At 38.4% G+C, this 25,653-nt stretch overlaps 1 protein-coding gene across 2 annotated transcripts in view; it reads left to right on the top strand.

The window, feature by feature from the left end:
* CNTNAP2 (contactin associated protein 2) overlaps positions 1 to 25,653 on the top strand; it is a 2,044,831-nt gene that overhangs the window by 1,301,698 nt on the left and 717,480 nt on the right. For both annotated transcript variants that reach the window (XM_027101624.1, XM_027101625.1), the window contains one exon: positions 14,326 to 14,445. In XM_027101624.1, the coding sequence (XP_026957425.1) occupies positions 14,326 to 14,445 (120 nt within the window). The remainder of the gene's footprint in view (positions 1 to 14,325; positions 14,446 to 25,653) is intronic.

The raw sequence follows: 25,653 nt of genomic DNA, 5'->3' as shown, positions 1-25,653 counted from the left end.
ATTTGATCTTGGAAAGCATAGAACGCTTTAAAAGAATATTTTCTATCCTTCTCATATTGTGTTTAATGATTAAAATGAGTTTGGCCTTTCTGTGTTCACCAAAGGAAAAGAAATGGAACAATGCTAGATGCTGTATATGTGGTATTTCACTTCCTCCCTGGTGATTCAGATGAAGTCATCTGGCAACTGGCTGGGTAATAGAAAAATCAAACAAGATAATAGTTTGGGGCCAGAAAATGAACATGCCTGGAATCAAGAGCCAATAGCACAGCATCTCCTCATGACCCTTTTTCAGAGTTTCGGGTAGCTCAGGTCCACGTGTACTTTGAAACCCTAAGAGGGAAAAGAGGACTATCAAGTATTTTTACCAGGGCTGTATCCTAGTTTAAAATGGCTCTACCACAGAAGTGGCGTCTAATTAGAATTTCTTGGCACAATGGCCAAAGCCCAGCACTACAATAGCCTAATTACCTAAATTCTCATTTATCACTCAAGAGTTCTTCCCCACCTACCACACACTTGTCATGTAAAGAAGATACATATCTTTTTCCTTTTTTCTTAGTGAAGAATTTGTTCAGTGAGATGTTTGAACTATTCAAAGTAAGTGGCACCCCCAAAGCAGATCGGGCAATAGGTGTTTGTGCTGGACTGCAGACATAACATAACCTGGAAAGGCAGAGCACCTGTGGAATCCAGGTGTCCACTTATCGACAAGCCATGTGACTTTGGTAATTCACTAAATCCTTCAGAGCCTTAGTTTCTTCATTTGTAACCTGGGGATAGTCAGAGGGAATTCACTCTGAATCTATCGAGTACAGCTCAAGGCCTTTACTATGTTCACATGATCGTATATTTACATAAATTGTACAAAGATGTCTTAACTGCAGTGAGCCAAGACCGTGTCTCTTTTCACTCCCTCTTTCCCCCATCACGTGTTGGGGAACTTTGGAGTAGCCTTGAGCATCTTTGCTGCGTGGCTGAGGGGAAGTGAGGGATACAGTAAAGTTGGATTTAATGACTGTATTTATATGGTCTGAGAATCATGTCTGTATATTGTGAAGTTATTGCTGGTGTCCTGGTCTAGGAATGACTTCCAAGCACATTTCCACGGCCCATTTTCATCCCTACACTTTCATTTGTATATGAATATTCTTTTTTTCTTAGCAATAGCCTCCAAATTATATTATCTTCAAGTCCCAGAAAAGCTGGATCTGCCTCTGAGGATAATGACACCTACCTCATTCCATTGTTATGGAGATTAATACTGAAGTTTTTCCCCAGTTTCCTTCTTTCCCCTCTTTTATGTTCTTTTTCTTCCTTTCTAAAATCATATAATAATAACGAAGGACCTGAGGATTAACTAATCCAGGACTTTTTAAGTGTTTCTCCCAAAACATTTCCCCCCCTCAAATAAAATCATCAGCAAAACCATGATACATAAAATAGACTGGTAATTGACAGGACTTTTTCAAAGTTTAAACCTTCACTGTTTGGGGAATAGCCCCAAAGATGTTTTACTATATAGAAGTAATGAGGTATTACCAATCCTTGAAAAATATAAGTTCTTATTCTTCCACTCTTAAGGAAATAAATGCCTTGAAGAACCAATCATGTTGATCACAGACTGAACTTCTGTTGGAAGAATGTGACTTGGCTTTTGAGGGTTATTCTTCATACAGGCTTTTCCTTTTGAGAGAGCTGGGCATGGGTGAGAGAAAGTCACAAACTGAACTGAAGAGAAAGGAGGGGTTTGTGTGGGGAATAGAACGTGTACTCAGGAGCAATCGGTCTCTTTTTTGGCCCCTGGCCCCAGAGGAAGGACAGCACCAGTCAAGGAGAGAACTGGGTAGAAGCACCTTCTGAAAGGAGCCTCTACCCCAGTAACCACAGCAGATATTAAATAGCAGATGAACTCACAAGTAAAGGCAGAAGTGACAAAATTTTTCAGTGGAAAGTAAAAAAAGTGTGTACTTAATACACACCACAATGCTGTAAGAATTCACTAATGTATCTGGAAATACTGGACAATGAGATATTCTCTATAAAAATATTTTCCAGAGAACTTAACTATTCAATGAGCTTTTGTGGACTGACTCAGGTGTGCCAGGCACTGTGCTGCCAGGTGGGAATAGAAAAAAGGATGACATGGCTCTTATGTGCATTAAGATAAATCTTATCCAAAAATGTATAACAGGTTTTTCTGCCTTCTTAAGTGAGGAAACAACCTATAGCTTTCTCCTAATGGCCCAGGTCTATCATTATCATGGTCAACTAAATACTTGGCGAGATAATGCATATTTTTACAGCTTTTTTCCTCTGCTATATGTAGGATCAGTTAAACTCACAATAAAGGCCACAGAAGCTTCTGTTGCAGTGTGAATACTTTCATGAAGCAGTTTCAACCTGCCTAGACTAGTGACAGATAGTTCAAGATTCTGGAATATTTAAAAACATTGCTTCCCTGCTTCTCAGCTATGTGCAGGAAAGCTGACATTACTGACCACTAGATCTCTACTGAAGTGGCTTAATTTTTTTTTTTTTGAAGTGGCTTATTTTGAAGTTAGTGACTCCATCATTCATTTCAGAGATGTCTTTGACAGGACCTCAAGCAACAGGAAGTTTTGTAGGTCACACTTAATCATAATAATAGTCTGATGCTTTTGAGGTCTGTCCCGTTATAAAACAAGCCTGCATGTATATAATCCTCACGTCTCAAAAGCAATTGGAGAAGGACACTGTCAGAGAAGTCCTTTATTCTAAATCTAAAGTTAATGCTAATGTCCCCTTGCTGTTTCAGTTTTACCAAAACAGTCATGACTTTTATCCATTGATGCATGTTCTCTGTTGTCGAAGGGATTATCTGTATTTAAATCTTATTTTAACTTGGAGAGAAGAACTCTAACACCACCAATGTTTTAATCACTACACCAGTGCTTAAATAATGAACTAGGTATAATAATAGATGCTTAGAAAAGATATCCAGGTTATTCTGGCCTTTTGAAATATGAACCATAAACTATTAAGATCATAGAGTGCTTGGCCAAAATGAAACTTGACTATCATCCCATCAAAATCTTCCTTCCTTAAATGAGAAAATTCATACACCTAAAAGTTCAGTCATAAACAGTCCAAGCCATATGGACAGTAAATGACAGAACCAAAACGCAAAGTAAGAATTCTGTGTAAAGCAATTATACTCCAATAAAGATGTTAAAAAAAAAAAAGAATTCTGACTTTTAATCTAGACATCTTCCCTCTGTATTATTCTTCCTTACTGCCTTTAATTTGTAGGGGTGCATTTCATTTGTTTTTGATTTGGGTTATATAATACTGTAGACACAACCCTTTCTGCTATGGGGACAGCTTATCTATTTCATTTTCAAGTTTTAATGCTCATATTGTTTAATGGTTTACTTTTCCATCAAATTCAAATGACTTTATTAGGCATTTAAAAATCAGTCATATTGACTCATTCATTAAATTGCATAGACTATAGTAAAACATTTTTTATAGTAAAACATTTTTTAAGCTGTAAAGTAGTATAAAATATAGTTATCTTTTTATTATTTGAATTACCAGGACAGCTTTACTCAAAATGACTGAAGTTTGCAAAGCACTTTCTAATCAGAGCCAGATTTGATCTTTTGTTAAAGTTTTGTTTATCTAAAAACAATTGCAGAATTTCCTCACTGCATTTTTCTTTTCTAAGCACACATGCACACACTGATAGACATAAGAAAAGTCTACTCTTCCTTTCAAGAGACTCTTCCTCAGTGAAACACACCTCCTCACTTTTCTCCAAGCTATCCTTCAGCAATAAAAACAAAATACCCCCTTTTCCAAGATGAGATTAGTGTAAGCTGTTCAGCATAATTTAAGAGCAGGGACTCTGTAGCCAGAATCCCTGTGTTGGAATTCTGGCTCGGTCTTTTTCTAGGTGAACAATCTTGGACAAGCTAACTAATCTTTCTGTGCAGATGGCACGGACAGAGCACTGAGGACAAGCCCTCAGAGAATAGCTCCCTCTATAGACCAGGAGAAGAAAAATGACAGTGCAGGACACAGGAAAGGAGTGGTCAGAGGGGCACGAGCAGGCAGACAAGGTTAAGAGCACAGAAACTTAGAGAAGAATGAGTTTCCATGAGGGCATGGCCAACAGTGACTGAGTCTACTTAAATCACAGAGCACGAGGACTTACTTAGTAAAGTCACTGTGGACATCGGTGGCATTTTTGAAAGTGAGGTAGAAGTGATACCTTCAGATTTGAGGGTGTGAAGGTGTACGTGGTGAAGAAGCAGGAGTTCTCCTATAAACAGGACTAGAGGACAACATGCGTATTTTCTTTTTATTTTCTTTCCCATTACCCAAGATAGAGAAGACAGATTAGATAGTGCAGATTATCAGACATAGAAGATGGAACCAATGGAAAAAAGAGAAAAGGAAAATCAAGAAAACAGCCATCTTAAATTAGCTAAGGACCCCATGGACTAGCGTGGCTTCGGGAAGGAGCAGGAAAGAAGGGTTCCCTCTCCTCTTCCTGCCAAACTCCTGCTCATCCTTTACGACTCGGCTTCAAGTGACTTCACAAATGAAACCTTCCAACTGCCCTAAAGCAAGTTATCCAATCCCTTATCTAAAGTGTCTGAGTATTTTGTTCATATATTTTTTATAACAGAAAATTATACACCATTTTATCTCTCAACATGTCTGCCCCATATATTGGATAACAAATTTCTCAGAGCCAGGATCTAAGGTTCATTCATTTTTTCAAACTTATAGTACAAGGCATAGCACTAGATCTAGTACTATATTAGTAGCTATTTAAAATAAATTGATGAATTAGCCATAGTAAAGGGAAAAGGACCTGTTTAATTCAGAGTTATATTGAAGGAGGGGGATATAGCCCCTAACACACCTTGAGTCAATGTCCTTAGTCTCATTATTGGGACACAGTAAAAATGAGAGTGAGAAGGTTAAAATAGGAATAGGGGATTAAGTAGATGGAGCAGGAGACAACAGAGGCAACCTCCGTAGGCTCTAAGTCAGTCATTAACAGGGTTGCTGCGCTCCATTGTAGAGAGCTACTAAAATGAGAAAGCACGAGTTTATCGTGTGCCCGGTTGGTTTTAGAGGGTTTTTTCTTCCCTCCTCATTGTCTTCTATAACCTAAAAGTAATCATGAAGAAAATACAAGGAGAGCTTGTCCAGACTGAGTCATGGAAGAAATGGACAATTTGATGTTCTGTGAAGTGATAGTCAAAGAAGAACCAGAAAAGATATTGACATCACCAAAGAATAAGGCAGTCATGATGTTACAGAGACAAAGAGTTGTAGGAAGTTTTGTAACTAGTATTGCAAAGGTATGGATTGTTGTTTTCTTTAAGGTAGTGCCTTGGAGCCAGTGCAGAGAATGGAGGAATTCGGGAAGGGTCAAACAGAAGGCAGAAATGTATGGATGTGGGTTATAGAGAGAGTAGATTTTATTCTGATTTCCAAAAAATTTTTGAAGGACTTGTCAGGTAAGAAAACTATAAGCTATTGTTTTATTAACAGGAAATCAAAACTTGATCTTTTTTTTTTCCCCCTTCTAAATTACCCCTTTCCCTTGAGACTAGGACAGGGGAAAGAACCCATTAGAGGATGGTAATGAATAACATCTCACACAGAAGTTACATTCGTGGAAGGATCATGGCATAATATCAGCATGCAGAATATCTGTTTTTAAACCTCCGCTCTCTCTAACCACCACTATTTGTGATGTGTCAATTATGAGACAATAGTTCCTCAGGGAAATAATGCAGTTCACTCAGGGCATTCATTCAAGCTTAAAAAAAAAATCCAAAGAGACAGAGAACGTGTCAGGTTAATATTCAGGTGTTAATGAGGACTTAGGTATTATAAAGCTTACATTGTGCCAATTAAAAATAATTGAACTGTCCTAGAATTAGGGAGATTTCACAGGGGAAGGTCTCAAGGCCACTGCGCCTCTTTGGATTTCCAGCTTGGCTGTATACAAACCTCAGTAGTTACCTTAACAGGAATAATTAGATCCTGGGAAAACTAGTTTCTCCAAACAAATGCACTAGAGCCTAATTGAGATAAGAAAGTCAATTTCACCGTTTCCAATGAGAAATATCTCTTCCCAAAGGAGAAACTTATTTGTGAAAGACAGATTAAGATCAGAGGTGGCTTTGTGATTAAAAGGGATCAGAATAAGGAGGACCCCAGTGACCATTCTGTTCTGAGTACCACCAACCCGGACATGCCCCAGGCCCCTTTCAAGGGCTGAGAACTACTATATTGTGTTTTTTTTCTGCTATATCCATGTTTTCCATTAAAGGACTTCTTTATTAATTCAAGGCTAGAGTGTCCAGTAAACCAACCTCGCTTTTTAGCACTTTTGTCACCTGGTTCCTACAGCAAGTTCGTAGTAAGTACTGGGTCACCTCCAATATAAGAGAACAGGAAAGCGAGGCCATTCATAAATTATCAATACTCAACGTGTCATGTTACAGCATTTTTTAGTAAATGAACCATAAAGTTATTTTATGCTTCTTTCCAATTTTATATCAAATCATTGTAAGTGAACTTTTCCCTTTCTGTGCAATCAGGAAAAGACTACTTATGATGTTCCAAAGGTAACCTTTATGTATGTGTTCATTTTTAACTTGGTTCATCCTTGGCCACTTCAAGCAATCCGTATGCTCTAGAAGGTGGTAACAGGAGGGATGTATACCGCATGCTTAATTGCCTCTCTCAAAGCATGAAACATAGAAGGGGGCTAGGAGAGCCTTCCCCAGCTCAGCAGCATCGTGAAGATCTAGAGAGCTGTTGCTTTGTACTATTCAGAGCACCCAGCATAAGACCTTGCACACAGTGCACCAAAAGCAACTATTTTACCAGGAGGATATTCTTTCTTAATAGTGATGTTCAGGAACATGGTGGAGAGTCCTCCTCCACGTCACCTCTAGGAAAGCTGGAAGAGCTCAGAGGTGGAGGTGAGGAGAGGTTGGCCCAGTCAGCTGGCAACTGTATGTCTGTATTAGTTTCCTAGAGATACTGTAACAAAGTAACAAACAGGATGACTTAAGGGAAATTTATTGCCTCACGATTTTGAGGCTAGAAATCTGAAGTCAATGTGTCTGCCTAGTTGGTCCTTCTATGGGTTGTGAGGGAGAATCTGTTCCATACTTCTCTCCTAGCTTCTGGTAGCCTCAGGCATCCTTTAGTTATGGTTGGCAGTATCCCTGTTGTTTATAGTGTCTTCCTATTGTAGGTGTCTGTCTCTGTGTCCAAATTTCCCCTTTTTATAAGGATACCAGTCCAGTTGGATTAGGGGCCACCTAACGAGCTTATCTTAACTTAATCACCTTCAAATACCTTATTTCCAAATAAAGCTTAGAACTTCAACACCTATTAGGGGATACATTTCACCCCATAGCAGTGTCCTTCTTGAATCATCAATATTTATGTGAAAATTGAAGCCATGGCACAAATCACAGATCTGTGCTTCCCTCTCTTTTCCCAGGGACTTGAATGTTTTAATCATACATGTGTGTATGATTAGCTTCCATGTCCCCTTGGAATAGTCTCCTAGTTGTTATTAACTTTCCTAACCTATTGTCCACACAGTTGCCAGGAGATACTTCTTAAACACAAAATTGATGATGTTACTACCTTATTTTAGCCTATGGTTACAGAGTAAATACAAACACCTTAGCATGCTAGTTAAGGCCTTTATTGTCATAAATGGAAGATAATATTATACACTTAGGAGCTGTGAAAACAATTTTTAAAAGGGAAATCTTAATAGAGTTGATAACATAAAATATTGTACATCAAAAGCTACATATTCAAGGTAAGGCAAAAAACAAGGAAGACAAATATGATAGAACACAGGTTTTAGTTCTGATTTTATCACAGCCAACTTAAGTCAATGGAAAAATGCTGACGATAAAGAAATGGGCAAAAGGCATAACTATATACCTCACAAAACAGTTTTAAAAACTCTCCAATGTATATGTGAAAATAAATTTTCCAATCAAAAAATACAAATCAAACAATAATAAAAGCTATTTTTTGGCCAAGTAAGAAACTATTTTTTTCTTTTTCTTTTGTTTTAAATCAGTCTAACCAGTGTTGGTAAAGATGCATTAACAGGCAAAGTTGTTATTACATTCTCAAGACTCTAAAAATTGACCGTCAGATTTAGAGCTTATTTCGTGGTGGCAGACAGTGAGGGGAGTAACAAGTCCCTGATAACGGCTAATAAAACCTGGCTATTAGGTATCCTGGATTCTGACTATTTACATTAACTTCTCATACCCTTGAAGGACGTCTAGAAAAGAGGAGAGGGGCCTGGCATTCCAAAAGAATGAAATGCAAACTCCCCAAGTTTACTTCTGGAGCTAGGGAAACAGGAGGTTTTTTTTTTTTTTTTGGTTACTTTTTCAGAATGAATACAAGGAGTATAGATGCTTTTTATATATTTTTTCTTTCTTTCTTTTTTTTTGACCATGAGATATGGGGGATCTTAGTTCCCCAACCAGGGATTGAACACGCACCCTGTGCACTGGACGTGCAGAGTCTTAACCACTGGACCACTAGGGAATTCCCCTATAAATTCCTTTTATAATCAGAAATTACCCCATTAAAAACAATAAAGATAACTCTGTCTCACATATCCTAACAAAAATTCCCTCACTTGTACTTAGCAATCTCTATCAATTTTTATTCTATTTTTTCCTTTCATGGTTCAAACTCCTACAATAGTGTGATCAACATCCACCCCATTCCACCAACTAGTTCCTTTTCTTATAATGTGGTTTCTACAAATACCACCACCCTGAAATATTTAAAAAGTCACCCAAATCTGCTCACTAAATGTATTACCGCTTCCCCTAGCTGATTTCCATTCCGTTTTTCTGCAACAGTTCAAAGTATTGAGAGTTATCCTTTTCCTTGGGGGTAGCTCCTTGTTTCATACTCTGTCCTCACCCTAAATATTCCTTAAGTGATGCTTTATTTCCCAGCACATTAGGCCTGTTTCACGTCTTTGCTTTTAAACCCTTTGCTTTTCTCTCTGCCATTGAGTTGGCATCTTTCATTAATCAACAACACTGGGAGTACATTAGGTGCTTAATAATATTTGTTCTTTAACTAGAGCAATCATATTATTTATATACAGTTGCGATAAGCAGAATAATCCTCTCCCCACCAAACGTGTCTATATCCTAAGCCGTGGAACCTGTGAATATATTGCTTTATATGGCAAAAGAGACTGTGATTAAGTTAAGGACCTTCTCGTGAAGAGACTATCCCAGATTATCTGGGTGAGCCTGATGCAATCAGAGCTCCTTAAAATACAGAGAGGTGACAAGGCAAGCAGAGAATCAGAGCGGAGCGTGGGAGAGATTCCACCAGCCACACCTGGCTTCAAAGATGAAGAAATAGGAAAATGAGGCAAGGAATACAGGTGGATTCTGGAAGCTGGAAAAGGCAAGAAAGTGGATTTCCCCCTAGAGTTTTCAGAAGGAGCACAGCCCTGCCCACACTTCGAATTTAGCTCAGTGAAACCCACTTCGAACATCTGACCTCTAGAACTGTGAGGTAATAAATTTGTTTCAACCTGCTAAGTATTTGGTTATTTGTTACAGCAGCCCAATAAAACTAATACAATAGTGCTTTGTCATTTTCCATTGTACCCAATATGATGTCACACAGACAACATTCAATATTTAATGAAAATTAGTAAGATACTTAGGATTTGTCACTTTCTGGCTTTTTATATGCTATGGAATTCAGTCTGATGTGTTCATTCATAATATTTCTGAATATCTGAGATTTATTTAAGAATATGTGGAATAATATGAGACCTTTTATTTGGGACTAGGAGTTGCAACAGAGAAGAATTACTTTTCCAGTAAATCAATGGACTTGATGAGTCTATTTATTTTGCCATCAGCCCAATTGCCTTTCTGTTCTCCAGCAGTCTACTAGAAAAGCTCGATTATTGACAATGGCACAGGTCCTTCTCTTTCTTCAGTGGCTGCTGGCTTAGCCTCTTCTGCCCTGCCAACTCCCTGGGGCTTGATATGCACAAATGGTGCAGCCCAGCTAGGACTCCACTGGGTACAGAGTTAACTGGCTGAGGCATGCAGGCTAAATACTTCGGTTAGCTCCTTCTGTGCATTAAAATTTCCATACGCTCAATGCTTTTTAGTTTACAAAGTGTGTGATTTCATTTAATCTTCACAATAACTTGGTGGAGGAGGTATTATTGCCTTCATTTTACAGTTGAGAAAACTGAAAGTTAAGGGGAGTTTACAGGTAGTAAATGACAGAAAGGAGATTTGAACAGAAATCTCTTAATTCCTAATTCAGTTATAAAACGAATGCAATTTTACTATATACAGCTGTTCTTGCCATTTTACCTCAGTGCCTTTACTCCAGACATGTATTTTGCAAGTGTATTTTTAATGATAACATAACTTATGCATGTTATAAAGCAATGTGGAAAACACAGAGAAGTATGAAGTTTTAAATCATCCTTAATCTTACTACTCAAAAATAACCACAGTTACTGTTTGAGTGTATTCCTTTCCAAATATTTTTCTGTGCATTCATCCAAGTATATTTCTTTCGACATGTATTTTTATTTAGAGTTTTGTATCCCATTCCATTTTTTTTATTCTGAGTGAACTGAGGTGGCATTCTAGCCTTATGTTATTGGATTGGCCAAAAAGTTCATTTGGTTAGTCAGTGTGTTTCTCCATAAAGTTCTTTGTAAAAATGAAAAACGTGTCTTTTATTTTTACTTAAAACAGAACAAAATTTTTGGCCAACCCAATGTTTACAATTGTACTGTGTCGCCTTTCAGTGACCTATTTTTCCTATTTATACTAAAATATAAATAAAGAATTAGTCCACCCTTCTTGAGTTAACTTTTTTTTTCAAGACTAGAGCCATGCTTCTCAACATGTAGTCAGGACCAGCAGCATCAGCGTCACTTGGGAGCTTGTTAGAACTGCAGATTCTCTACTGAGTCAGAGTCTTGGGGGTGAGACCCAGGAATCCCTGTCTTAACAAGCTCTCCAGGTGATTTTTCACACATGATAAAGTTTGGACTAAAGTTTTGGTTTTCCATTTGTGTTGATGAGGCAAAAGCAGCTAATAAACCCGTTATAGGTTAAAGACAAGCAGAATAATTGTCACACTTTGAAGAAAAAGAAAGAGCTTCTTACTTACCCAGATTTCCCTCATCCACATGCTTTCAACTCTACTTTTAATCAATTACTTGGGTTAAAGTCCACAGACCTCTTTAAAATGCTTATATGCTTACTTAGAAATGCAGTAGTTACCTATACTTACTATCATCCAATTGTGCTTTCATTTGCATATACTTCTCCTAGTGAGCCAACTAATCATTTATCAAAATCAGAACAGGATGAAGGGTAGGCACATTTTAAGTTTCATTCTGACAGCTTTTCTTAAACATCTACCATGCTAGATCAATATAGAGTAGAAAAGAAAAATACATTTTCTACACCCTGCCCTCACGACAATTCACAATCTTGTTAGGAAATAAAATTTTCCTATATGGTTTAATTAACTGCGGTCAATCAAGTCCTAAATTGACTAGTATTACAGTATGTGAGACGAGCAGTGTATGCCCTGGACTATACAGAAAGCTGGACATATTTATTAGGGAAGGTCTCCTTAAGAAAGGAGGAATGTCAGTGGTGCCTAAATAATAATTATTATATTAACGATAAACAGTCCACCTATTAACTACTATACCTGTGATACCTATTCCCCAGACAAGGCTGAATGAGATTAGGTATCTTTGTCAATGTTATATAAATAGTACTTCGTGGAGTCAGAATTTAAACTCAGATCTGTTTGACAGGAACCCTGTTTCTTACCACTTCTGCCTTCCTAGTTAGCTCTGACTGAGAAGTTTTACAGATTGAGAAAGAGCCTGTAGAAAACCGCAAGTAGAGGAGGCAACCCCAGAAAGGGTGAGCATGAGTTACACAAGTTCCTGTGTCAGGTTCGCCTGAGCAGAGAGCAAGGTTGATACTGGCGAGTTGCTAAAACCAAGAGATCTGTAAGGATTATGGAAGGTCTTGCATGCTTCGATGGGGATCTGGGATATACAGCAGAGATGCTGAAGAGCCGTTACATATTTTTTAAACATAATGAAAGTAATGTTTTAGGATATTGCATAAAAAAGCATAATTGGGTGGGAAGTGAAGAGATATTTGCGTAAAACAATCAATTAATAGGTTGATTGTTGTAAATCAGATACCAGATGGAAGGAAGGTGACTGGGGTGCTGGCAGTGGGGAAAGAGAATGATTATTAAATGATTATTAAATATTAGAAAACAAGGGTGAAAGTTTTTAATGGTAGATCGGCTGAAAAGACAATTGGAAAACCTAAGAATTTGAACCTGACGTTCTGGGTGATTTTGAACTGTACACAAAAATTGTAATAATCTGAAGAAGGATTGTCAAAAATTAATAGGGCAGTTGGTTTTTTTCAGAGACTGAGTTCAAGTCATTCTTTCTTGCTTCCTAACTACATCCACCCACCTAGTCTCCGTGTTCTGTTGATCTTAAATCCCGCCTACTTTATCCTGCCTTGTTTGCTTTATCCTTCCTCATAATCTTCTATACCTCTGGCCATCTTTCAATAGGCCTATAGGCCTATTGCTATAGCAATTACAACCAACATGCTCTCATTACTCACTTCTCTGAGAGCTATTGTTTTGCTACAAGGAACTTTCTTTCTAAAACCTACATCAAATTATGGCATCTTTCTGCTGAAAGTTTAAAAATATTTCTTCAGTGTTTTATTGCATTATTTTATTTGGTATGGCATTCAGAATTAAAGCAACCATAGTTTATTATCCAAATAAGACAACTGGGAGATTGAAAGTGGCATATTAATAATTACACTCAGACAAAAGGTGTATGGGCTGTGCTTAGCTTTCTAGCCACATCGTCTTCTGACAGCACTTCTTGCATGAGCAGTGCACGAGTACTGAGTGAACAGTCCCTACTCCAAAGGTCCCCAATCTGTGTTGTTCACAGCTGTGCTTGTGTTGCCTAATCTACTGCTCACATCACATGGGCTCAATAACTATTTGTGGAAGGAAGGAAGTGGGAAGCAAGCCTTGAGTAAATCAAAGAGTTTCTGAACTGTTTTAGTCTAGTGTGTTGTGTTTGTTGAAATGAAATAGAATTTAAGGTCTAGCACCCTTGGGAAGAGGAAACCATGGAAAGCCAAAGGGAAGCACAGAGCACATGGGAGAGGAAAGTAGAAAAGGGAAGTCCCAGAATCAGACCTCCTACTTCATAGCTTAGCAAAGGACAGATGCTAGGAGTATTGAATTCAAGGGCACTTTACCAAAAGACTCTGCTTATCAGATAGATAGATTTTTTTACCAGAAATAGTTCTTAGTTTTGTAAAGAGGTCTGTCAAATTCATCATATATGTCAATGCAGAGCTATTAAAAAGTTTTCACAATAGTGTTTTAGAAGTTCCAGCTATAAAGGAGGTATGTAAATGTCCATTTTGCACTTCTGAAAACAGGTGCAGTCTCTATGAGAAAACAAAATGTGTTAGGAGAATGGGAACAAAAAGGAAAATGATGAAAAAGAACCTACAATCTAATTACATAAATGTCAGTTTTGTACGAAAACTAGATTTGATGTAATTAAAGCACACCTGTAACAAATAAAATGAAACAGACATATCTTTCCATTTTCCTGAAATAAAGGAAGATTAGAAATCACGTGGTATTTGTGGGAGATTTATACTAAATATGCAAAAATAAAGTTCCCCTGTGTGTGTGTGCATGAGAGAGAGAGAGAGAGAGAGAGAGAGAGAGAGAGAGAGAGAGATTTTCTCTTATCTCTTAGCTGATAGCCCAATAGTACAGCCAATATTCATGGCCTTTCAGTAAAGTCCCTTACAGTAAGGAGATGATATCTATAAATAAGTATAAATTAAATAGTTTTCAATGATTGTGAGCACCTGTGAAACAAACATTACATTTGTTTAACAATGTATTGATTGTTTTAGACCTTTCCCCAACTAAAGCCATAGCAGGAACTTACTATCTTTGTTTGTTAGGTCAGAACCAATGCTTATAGACTAAAAATCAGATTATGAGTTTAAATGTAGAGAAAAGAGTGCTCTTTCTAACAAGAGGATACTCTCCTAAACAGTGGTTTGATAGCATTTGATCTGCTACTGGGGCATTTATCTGGAGAGACATTTTTTGGGTGCTGTGCTCACGTAGGATGTTTCGTTCCAGCCATCTATGAGCCTTCCTGTGAAGCCTACAAACACCTAGGCCAGACATCAAATTACTACTGGATAGATCCTGATGGCAGTGGACCTCTGGGGCCTCTGAAAGTTTACTGCAACATGACAGGTAACTATGCCATATTTATGTTTCATGAAGATTGCTTTTCTGTCTGTTGAGAATAAATAGCACCACTAAAGTTTGTTTCTTCTGTGCTGTATTCTTATCATAATGTGTAATAAGCTAAACATTGCTGGCTTTGTTAGGCTAAATGGTGAAATGTATTTCAATGCTAGGTTTTCAAAAAAAGTCTACCTTCTGATTTGAACGGTTAATAATTAGTGTTTTAAAAAATCAGCATGTAGAGGAAAAACTAGAAAGTAAAATTACAAGGTTGAAGTCTACAGAAAGAACTAGCCCATGAAGCATCCTCCACAAGAACCTAGACTGGGGAAGGTGAGTATCACCTCTCAAACCATCCACACTGCCCACGTGAAAGGAAGCTCAGAGGTCACGCCAAACCTTCCTCTGCTTGCCATGGTTATACAAGGAGCCGTTCTGGGTACTGAAAGCCCATTCTGGCGCTAGCAAAACTTACCTGCCACTTTCATGTAATTCTTCTGGGGAAGAGAGCCTAGTTTTTCTTCACTTCCATATTAAATTTCAGGGCTATGAAATGAGATTGTGGGTTCCCACAGTCATATGTAAGATGTACAGATCTGTAAGATAAGAGCACACCTTCCATCAGACACTTGGTAGCATCTTGTCCTCCAAAAATCTGGAGAAGTGTGTGGGGCGAGCACTGTCTACTAGCTCCAGGAGGGGATCAGCATTTGATACGAACTCCTGAGGCATATGATGCTAAGGATAATGGTTATATGATGCTGCTGATGACGATTGCTGCATGGATGGTTTACCATGTATCGGGTACCACAGTAACCGCTTTATTCAGATAACCTGGGTTTATATTCTGGCTCTGTTAATCACCAGATATATAATCTTGGGCAACTTATTAACTGTATTAATTTCAATAAGCCTCGGTATGTTTTTCTCTGAAATTGATTAATAATAATATCTACCTCATAGCATTATTGTATGAATGAAATAAGGTAATCTACATGTGGTTCTTAGCATATTGTGTGACACATAATAAACTTTCAGAAAAGGTTGCCAGGAGTTAGGTATAATTATTTTTTAAAGAAGTTAGAGAGTTAAATAACTCGCTTATATTATCCAGGCAAAATTCTAATTCCAGTATGTTTGAGGCCAATGGTTCTTAAATCCAGCTATGCTTCAGAAACATTTATGGAGTTTTGTCTTCCCATACAAACCTGTTGGCTCCATCTCAGGAGACTGACTCAGTAGGTGTGAAGTGCAAATAGGATTGTGCGCCTAGAACTAAGAGCCCTAAACAGTGCTGTAGACAAGCAGACCCCTGTGGAGAACTCGTCAACGTCAGGAAGACAGACATGGCACAAAACGGAAGGGAGAATGATGAGGTGTGGAAGGTGGGTAGAGAAAATGGTAAAGTGAGAGCTACTTTCCCCAAATTTCCCCCCATGTCAAGACTCTAAGCGTGCCCCAGAGAAATAATTCACTTACCAGAAAGCTTGACCCAAGAGTTCATTGATTGTTGGACTTGTCAATGCACTCAGGTACTTTCTTCTTTACCTTCATTCTAATCTTACTTCAACTAAAGTAGAATCCATGAGAGCTAGACTTAATCCAAAAGACTCTTGATGTTGACTTCTCAAAACTATTGTCAGCTATTAACCTTAAGGGAAATCAGGGCATCCTGAATGGGCTTGGACAATTAAGAAGTTACTTTAGTTACTTTCCTATATGCCTTTTCAGAAAAGAACTAGAAAACTAAACAAAACCATAATGTATACGATCCTCATATGAAGAACACACAAAATGGAAGAGGATTTTATCCTTTTTTTGGGGGGCGGCGGGGAGAGATCACTTTTCTGTGAATTGAAGGCCTAATGTGGAAACACAGATCTCCTCTTCATCAATACCTCCTTTAAAGAGTATGACTACAGTTTGACCTAATACTCTAGATTCAGTCTAAGTGGTGAAAAGAACAGCATGATTTCTGCAGCTAGAAGATTTTTTTCCTATCGTCAAGATAGTTATGAGCACCAGTGTTTCAGGGACCCTTGAAGGCCATCAGGTACTCTTTGGCCTTTTGCAACCCATTAACCCTTCCTTCATCTGGAAAGAGCATGAACTTGACCCATTAGGAAAACATGGCACCACAGAGCTTGGCTTGGGCTGTTGCTTTTCCAAGAGATACATGTTGAAGAAGAGGAGGGAGTGACAGCATGAGATAGTCTATGAATCTTGAGATATCACTCTATGGTCATGAGAAATTGTATATGCACCTTAATTCACAACATTTGTATTAAAGAATAGAGCTGTCCCACTTCTTAGTGACCCAAATGTAATTGAGTGTTTATCACTGTTGAATACATCACATATTTTTAAAATGGGAGCAAGATATCCTCTCTGGGGAAGAAGCAATGTCTTGGCAGTGATCAGTCTCTTTTTCCTCCTTCTTACTAAGATGAGGGAGAGTTTTTCACTTGTGCAGACATAGTGAATATATGAGTCTTGATATTGGTTTCTCGACACTGGAGAAACTTTACTGGCAGGTAATATCTGATGTAAATTTGGGTAGAAATGAAAAATCACTCTGTTGGAAATCACTTCTGATTTATAATTATTCTTTGGAATACTAAACTTTAAATTCACTTACTAATTAAAATATAAAACAAAATGAAAACACAATTAATTTAGGGCCTGGCAAGAAGAAGGTAGTCTCCTCTGACTTTTAGAAAAGAAGTTCCTCCAAATAATCATTACAACATCACTGCTTGCTGATATCTCCAAGTTTTATGTTTGTTTAACATTATCAAATAAGTAAGTTGTTCCTCATCTTATCCTTATTACATTTTCCGTTGAATCACAGGGAAGACTTGAAGTTTGTCCCTGTTAGAGTATTTTACTGTTGGATTCAGTCCAAACTGTCAGCATATATATCTCTTGGCATCTCAGATACTGTTAAATTCTCAATTTCTCCTTCCCAGTGCCTCTTGCAAATCATCATTCTTTCCATTCCTCAAACCACCATCCTGATTCAGACCCTCAATTGTTGGGTTTAGGTTATTCTAGTAATGTCCCAACTGGCCCCTGTTGGTTTACAGCCTTGGGAGTTCCCCAAGTGAAATCTGAAACTGGACCCTGTACGTGGAAGGCAAGGAGAGACTGAGAAGGAGGCAGACCCTCTAGATTGGTAGGTGAAGGTTTAATAAGCAAGGGAACTTTACTTACAAGGCTTGTCTTGGGCGACACAATAGGAGTAGATTTCTGCACCCAACCCACAGGATCTTAAAAGTTTATATCGAGGCCTTGACAGGTTCAGTGACATATTCAGTCCAGATGGTCTCAACACCTACCTCTCGCAAGGATTTACTCCCTGAAAGGGCTGCTTGCCTGGGAATAGTAGGTGGGATGTACATTCCAAGGACAGGGGAGGGGTGAGGAGCCTCCGGTTGCCAGGGTTCTGCTTAAGGGTCAGATGGCAGTCACATTCTCTCCATGACCTCCTCCAACAGTCCCTTCAGCTCCAATATTTTCCTACTGCCCCTGCCTCCATGCCACCTGTCAGCAGGCTGCTAGATGAATGCTCCTAACACACCACTGTGATCATATGACCACTGTGCTCCATCCCAACTACTGAATAATGGGAAAGGGCCTCAACTTAGCATTCAACTTCCTTCACGTTTAATACAAACTTTCTAGCACTGTCTTTTTTCTACCCTGCTTCTTTATGGCCATCCCATGCTCCAATCAGAGTAGAGTTTCCATCATTCCCTAAATTCAGTTTGGCTTGTTTTACACTAAATTTCATGACAGTCTCCCTGTGTACAATATTCTCTCCTGAAACTCTCTATAAAATACTTATCTCTCAAGAGTTTTCTGGAATCCTAAACTCCTCCATGAAGCTCTTCCTCATCTTCAATATACCCTTCACCACCAAATGACCATTGTAAACTCTTTTATCGATCAAAACCTTTCCTCTTTTATTTTTAATTTTTATTTTATATTGGGGTATAGTTGATTAACAACATTGTGTTAGTTTCAGGTGTACAGCAAAGTGACTCAGTTATACATCTACTTGTATTGATATCTATTCTTTTTCAAATTCTTTTCCCATTTGGGTTATTACAGAATATTGAGTAGTGTTCCCTGTGTTATACAGTAGGTCCTTGTTGGTTATCTATTTTAAATATAGCAATGTGTACGTGTCAATCCCAAACTCCCAATCTATTCCTCCCCCCCCCCGACCCTTCCAACCTGGTAGTCATAAGTTCATTCTCTAAGTCTGTGAGTCTGTTTCTGTTTTGTAAATAAGTTCATTTGTATCATTTTTAAAAATTATGCATATAAGTGATACCATATGGTATTTGTCTTTCTCTGTCTGACTTACTTAGGATGACCATCTCCAGGTTCATCCATGTTGTTGCAAATGGCATTATTTCATTCTTTTTAATGACTGAGTAATATTCCATTGTATATATGTACCACATCTTCTTTATCCATTCATCTGTCGATGGACATTTAGGTTGCTTCCATGTCTTGGCTAGTGTAAACAATGCTGCAGTGAACATTGGGATGCATTTATCCTTTTGAACCATGTTTTTCTCTGGATATATGCCTAAGAATGCGATTGCTGGATCATGTGACAACTCCATTTTTAGTTTTTTGAGGAACTTCCATACTGTTCTCGATATTGGCTGCACCAGTTTACATTCCCACCAACAATGTAGGAGGGTACCCTATTCACCACACCCTCTGCAGCATTTGTTAGTTATAGATTTTTCAATGATGGCCATTCTGACCAGTGTGAGGTGGTCTCTGTATTATTTCTTACACTGCATGTAAAATTTACATTATCTAAAAGAAAATTTTTAATTAAAAATGTAATGTACACACACACACACACAAACCCCCAAAATGTGAATTTCTTCATAGACTTTATGAAAAGAAAAAAGAACGGAATATTTAAGCATCCCTCTAGGATCCTTTTTCTAGGTTTTTTCATTTCTATATTCACTGTGTGCCAGGAACTGTGCCATGTGAGAACAAATGGATATAATAAATGCCTTCATGGTATTCACAACCAACAATAAAAACAAGCACTAAAAAAGTAAACAAGTAATTTTTCTGTAGAGAAAAATAATGGAATTGTGAGGAATGGTTTATTTTGGATACAGGATTTTTTAAAAAACCTCCCTAGGAAGCAACATTTTAGCCAAAATCTAGCATATGAAAAGAGACAAGGCACTCAAAAAGGTGAGGAAGGGGAATGAGCCCTGAAAAATTATACCCCAAAGAGTGAAAGAGATCATTTCCTTCCAAGGAACTGAAACCCCAGTGGCTGAAGCATAATGAGCCTATAGGGGGGCCCACAATGAAGTGGGGAGATGGGCAGTGGCCAGGTGGTGGTGCAGGAAAAAAATCTGGTTTTTACTTTTTCAATTATATTTCAGTGTAGTGGGTGGGAATCTATGGAAAGTTTTTAAACAGGAGAATGAGAAAACTACCACTTGGGAGTACCATGAGTGACAGACTGAAAGCACTGGGACCAGTTCTGAGGCTATTGTAAAAGTCCAGGGAAGAAAAGAAGCTCCTTTGGACTAGAGTGGTGATAGTTTAAGTGATGAATAAGAGATGAATTTCAGATGTACTTTGAAGGAAGCATTGTCAGGATTGGTGACAGATGGGAGAAGGATGGTTAAAGACAGTTGTGAAGAATAACTCCTGGGGCTTCCCTGGTGGCACAGTGGTTAAGAATCTGCCTGCCAATGCAGGGGACACGGGTTCAAGCCCTGGTCCAGGAACATCCCACATGCCATGGAGCAACTAAGCCCATGCGCCACAACTACTGAGCATGTGCTCTACAGCCTGTGAGCCACAACTACTGAGCTCACGTGCCACAGCTACTGCAGCCTGCGTGCCTAGAGCCTGTGCTCCACAACAAGAGAAGCCACCACAATGAGAAGCCCATGCACCACAACAAAGAGTAACCCCCACTCGCCACAACTAGAGAAAGCCTGCATGCAGCAGTGAAGACCCAACACAGCCAAAAATAAATAACTAAATAATAAAATAAATTTTAAAAAATATATATTAAAAAGAGCAAAATATTTAACGACAACAAAAAGAATAACTCCTGAATATATGGATTAAATAACTGGATGAATTACAGTGCCATATGGCAGATGTGTGAAATTAAGGAAAGAACAGATTTAGAGGAATTTCAAGAATTCAGTTTTGACCTATTTAAATATGAAGTGCTATATGCCATCTCAATTGAGATGCAAATTTTTCAGTTGGACAAGCCCCAAAAGGATGTATGGGTTAGAGACATAAATGTCCTAATTGTTAGCATATGAATATATGAGAAATGATAATATCACTTAGGGGATGATGTAAACAGGGAAAAGGCATCTGCAAAATGAGGTCCTAGGAAATCAGTAGATAGGTCAGATTTCTAGTGATGAAATAGTCTGTATGTAGGAGAATGTAAAAGTAAGTGGAAGAAAAGTGTCTAAGAGAATTTTAGGGACAAATGGGTCACCCTTATGGATGTCGAATTGACTGCTTGGGTCGTAAAGAATGAGGAAAAGACTGGGAGGATGGAGAGTGATTTTGAATCAATGCAAATGTATATAATGAATGAGCAGGACCCAGTGGGGCCTTCCTGGGTTCAGACTCCCCCCACCCTCCATGCCCCCCACCTCTTATTTGTAAAAAAAAGCTTTAGCCTCCTACTCCTTCACCGAGTTCCAAAGAGGAAATTTAATCAGAGAAGTGAGAAAATAAGAAGGTGCAGAAACAAAGGAAAATAGTCAAGCAAGACAAAATAATAATAGTTTAGCCATGAAACAAAGTCAAAAACATTTAGTTCTTCCTCAAGGGCTATGGATAATATCCTGAGCCATATCCTTGAGTTATTTTGCAGATACTAAAGCCCCCCGCACCAGATGGAAGAACTTAACTACATGCTGACCACCAGTATGTAGACCCCAGACAGGTTGGAACCAAAAGGTTGATCATTGAGATTCCTGAAACATCACCCTGTTACCTCACCATCAACCAATCAGAGAATTGTGCAGGAGCTGATCAGGCACCCTACAACTCACACCCGTAATGTTGCCTTTCAAAACTGTTACCTGAAAGCCATTGAGAAGTTCAGGTATTTTGAACATGAGCTGCCCATACTCCTTTCTTGGTGCTTTCCAATAAACTCTGTACTTTCCTTCACTACAACCTAGTGTCAGTAGAGTGGCTTTGCTACACGTTCAGTGAGTGGACCCAAGTTTGGTTCAATAACAAAAATAAATCAACTTGTAACATGCTTTATATGGGATGCAGAGCAGTTGAAACTTGGCAAGCAATTGATGATACTGTAGTTTAAAAGCATGGCTTTGGCAGCTGGGAATAGGGTTTTCCAAAGGAGACCCATACATGAGACAGGGAAACAAGTCAGAAAGCCTCTGTTGTAATACAGGAGTTAAAGCTGAGATTCAAGGTGGTGGCTGACAGGTAAAGGAGAGGATTGATTTGATGGATATTTAGAAAGTTGAGTTGACCAGACTGTGGCTGGAGATTGGAGTTGAAAATGATTCCCAAGTTTCTGCCTTGAGTAGCCCCATGTGAGGGAGTACAGAAGAGCAGGGACAGATCAGAAAAAGGTGGGCCTCTATGTTGTCTTCAGTGTCTGTAATTCAGCCTCTTGGAGCTGTGCTGTGGGCAGATACTATACAGATTCCCTGAAGACTTTAAACACAATTAATCTCTGTCTCAGTTTCCTTATAAATAGAGTAGGAATTGGAATGAGTTGATCTCTACACTGCCTTCTATTCTTAAAAAAAAAAAATTCTATTATTGCCATGGAACATGAAAGAAAAATATCACTATTCAAATAATTGAGAAGCAAAATCCTCTTGCCTCAAACAAGCTTGAATTTATTCATTTCTTGGCCATGTTTGACATAAATTGGCACTGTTCATTTTTTATCAAAAAGCGGTTCTTCTACTATGCAATTCTCCTTTTGACTATCTGCAGTTCAGCGCTTCATCACTTGGAAATTAGGGGGTGCCCTAAATAACAGCATCTCAAGTGCTCAGTTGACATTGAGGAGGGAATATATTCATTGAATCTTTTGTAGGAGAATTCATCATTCTGTGCAAGTCAAAGCCTGGTTTCCTTTTTTAGATCTTAGGGCACATTATAAAATGTGGTCATTGTTCTCCTCACCTTCCGTCTCAATTTTTATCACCTCTCTGAAAATTTGGTATCATAAATATAATTTTAATGCATATATACTATCATACGTTTCTAATATTGACCTCTTTCTTTTGTACATTTTTCTCACATTTCAGTTTATTTCTATTTCCTTAAGATGCTTACCAACATCTTCTAGAAACATTGAACTTTTATATTTAAAGCTTCATTTAGTTCTCTCTGCCCAGTGATAATAACAATAGTAAATAAAGCTAGATCCAGCTGTTATCCTTGGAAAATTACTGCTTATCCCTAAATCAAAAACAATGTTTTCCTTAATATTCTATCCTTGAATTCATCTTTATAACTCTCTTTGCATTTATATTTAATTTTTAAAAATTTAAGTAAACATCTGTGCTATACGGTGTGAAGTTTAAAGTCCAAATAAGGAACACCTCCTGCATTCTTCCTAGCACGACTTTTGTAGTTTTATCAAAAAGCCATCAAGCTTGTTTACATAATTTGTGCTTTATAAAGCCCTGGGATTTAGCTGATCAAATTCTATTATTCTCTATAATGGTAAAAGCTGTTCATGTCTTTTTAATCTAATATTTATAGAGAGCTTGTTACTCAAGTTCTTAAGCACTTGCACTCAGTAATATTTTATTTATCGTTAAGCCTCTCAGGAGTTTCGGTAGCACAGTGGGGGGTGTGGGGGGGAAATGGCTGCTGGGGTGGATGCTTGAGCTCTAATGGAATCATGAACCTGCCCCCCACTCCTGCTGCCATCACCTCCCGCCAGCCCCCCAGCAAAGCAAAACAATTCCTTCTTCGTCATATTCATTTTCTTAGCAACTTTCAATAACACCAACTTATTATCTCACAGTTTCCATGGGTCAGGACTCTGGCAGAGGTTAGCTGGGTCGACTGCTCAGGGTCCCACGGGCTGAAATGAGGGATCAGCAGGGCTGTGATCTCATCTGAGGCTTGAGATCTTCTTCCATATTTGTTCAGGTTGTCGATGGAATTCAATTCCTTGAGGTTTTAAGGGTGAGGGTCCCATTTTCCTGTTGGCTGTTGGCTGTGGATTGCCCTCAGCTCCTAGAGGATGTTCCCAAGGTCCCAGATATGTGTCCTTCTCATGGTGTGGCAGCAGGAGGATCTCTGACCTCTAGACTCTCTCTCAAGAGCTCACCTGATTAGGCCATGCCTAATATCCACCCAGTATAACTACCTGTTTGATTAACTCAAGTCAAGTGGGGACCTTACTGACACCTGCAAAATCTCTTCACCTTTGCCGATTAGAGCAACCTAATCGCAGGAGTGATATCCCATCACTCCTGTCCCACCCACATTCAAGGAGTGGGATCAGGGGGTGTACACTAGGGGTCGGGAATACTGGGGGAATACTTTTTATTCTTCTTACCACACTTACCTCTGTGTCTCTGTATACTATTCATAATTCCAGCTGCATATAGCCTTACCTTTTGAGTAACAGTGCCACATTTAGTTTGTAAAAAATTAAGCTTTATTATTTATTATTTGTCTTACGGTTTTTAACATATTGTTCAAAATAGGAAATTTTGAAAATACAGATAAGCAAAAATAAAAATTGCTTACCAGCTAGAGATAACAATTACTAACGTGTTAGGAAATGCGATAAAGATTTTGTATTTTATGCTTGTAGCTATATATATAGTATTGAGGGCAAACTAAATGCCAGGCACTGTTCTAAGCAGATCACACACATTAACTCATCTAATAATTCACAGCAACCCCACGGGGTATGTAATATTGCTCTTATTCCAGTTTTTGGGTGAGGAAAGTAAAGCTCACAGAAATCAAGTCCTAACTTACACATCTAGTGGGTTATGGAGATTGACTCTTAGACAGGCTTGAGTGATCCAGAGGCCAGCATTCATAGTGTGTGTGCACATGTGTGCACATACATGCCTATATGTGTGTGAGTGCACCTGTGTGTGTTATTCATCCGAATGGCCATATGTGTGCATACAAATGGTACTCCTCATTTTGGATTCTGTAGTCTTATTTTAAATATGATTTCTGAGATGAGCATCTCTTATTTATATGTTTTCATTATCATCAAAACTTCCTTACACAACTCTAATTTATTATCTGTGGTTTGGACAGCACTTTTGCCATAAATTATTTACTTCTTAATTGTTCCACTGATGCCTTGGGTTTTTTTTTTTTAATCAGAGAACACATTTTAAATGAAATCAGTTTATAAACCACTAAGCAATTGTTATCAATTTTACGTCTTAATTCAGCTATAGGCATTTTCTCGAATACCAATTTCTGAGAGCTTTTATAGGATAATGTGTATTTCTTGTGTACCTAGGTTAATTATCCCTTAGGGTTTGAGCCAGACTTGAAGGATAATTTAAATTCTATTCCCAATATCTAGTTACTTTTTCAGTGTAAAATCTTAAACTGAACCTAGCAAAATCTGGTTTGAGAAGGTAACAAGATTGAATGGAATTGTATTAGGTATCATTGGTAATATTTAATATGATTGAGGCACCTCATTCTCTTTTTGCAAGGAAACCAGATAGAAATGAGGACACACAGCTCTCCTCTTCTCTGTGGGAGCTTATTAACATTCTCAGGCCAGGCACTGCTATGCTACTACCCCTTTGTGTTCCTGTGTGTCATACACTCTCTCCCTCATGTGTTCACATTCTAAAGTGTAAGCCTCAAAACGCTGGCTTCTTCCATTTTCTTCCCCCCCACTCATTTGTATTTTTTCTCATCAAAGGCATTCGCCCTCCTCTTTCTTTCTCCTAACCTAGTTTGCCTCCTCTGTCATTAACCCGCACATAGAATAGCTCTTCTCTGTCTTCTTTCACATCATCTCCTCTTTGTCGACTTCTCACAAGCTGTCTTTGTTATAAACCTTTGTAATCACTTAGCAACTCCCGCTTCACGCGCTCAGCTGTTTCAGTTCCTCACAATCAGTATAAATCTTTGAATTCAATTCTGTTCATACAGTTCCAATTGAAAATCTAGGAACCAACT

Source organism: Aethalodelphis obliquidens, unplaced genomic scaffold (genome assembly GCF_003676395.1).
Source record: "Aethalodelphis obliquidens isolate GAN/ISIS:26980383/991018 unplaced genomic scaffold, ASM367639v1 scaffold5, whole genome shotgun sequence".
Lineage (NCBI taxonomy): Eukaryota > Metazoa > Chordata > Mammalia > Artiodactyla > Delphinidae > Aethalodelphis > Aethalodelphis obliquidens.
Note: the sequence above shows the minus strand (reverse complement) of the source record. Positions and strands in the feature narration are given on the sequence as shown.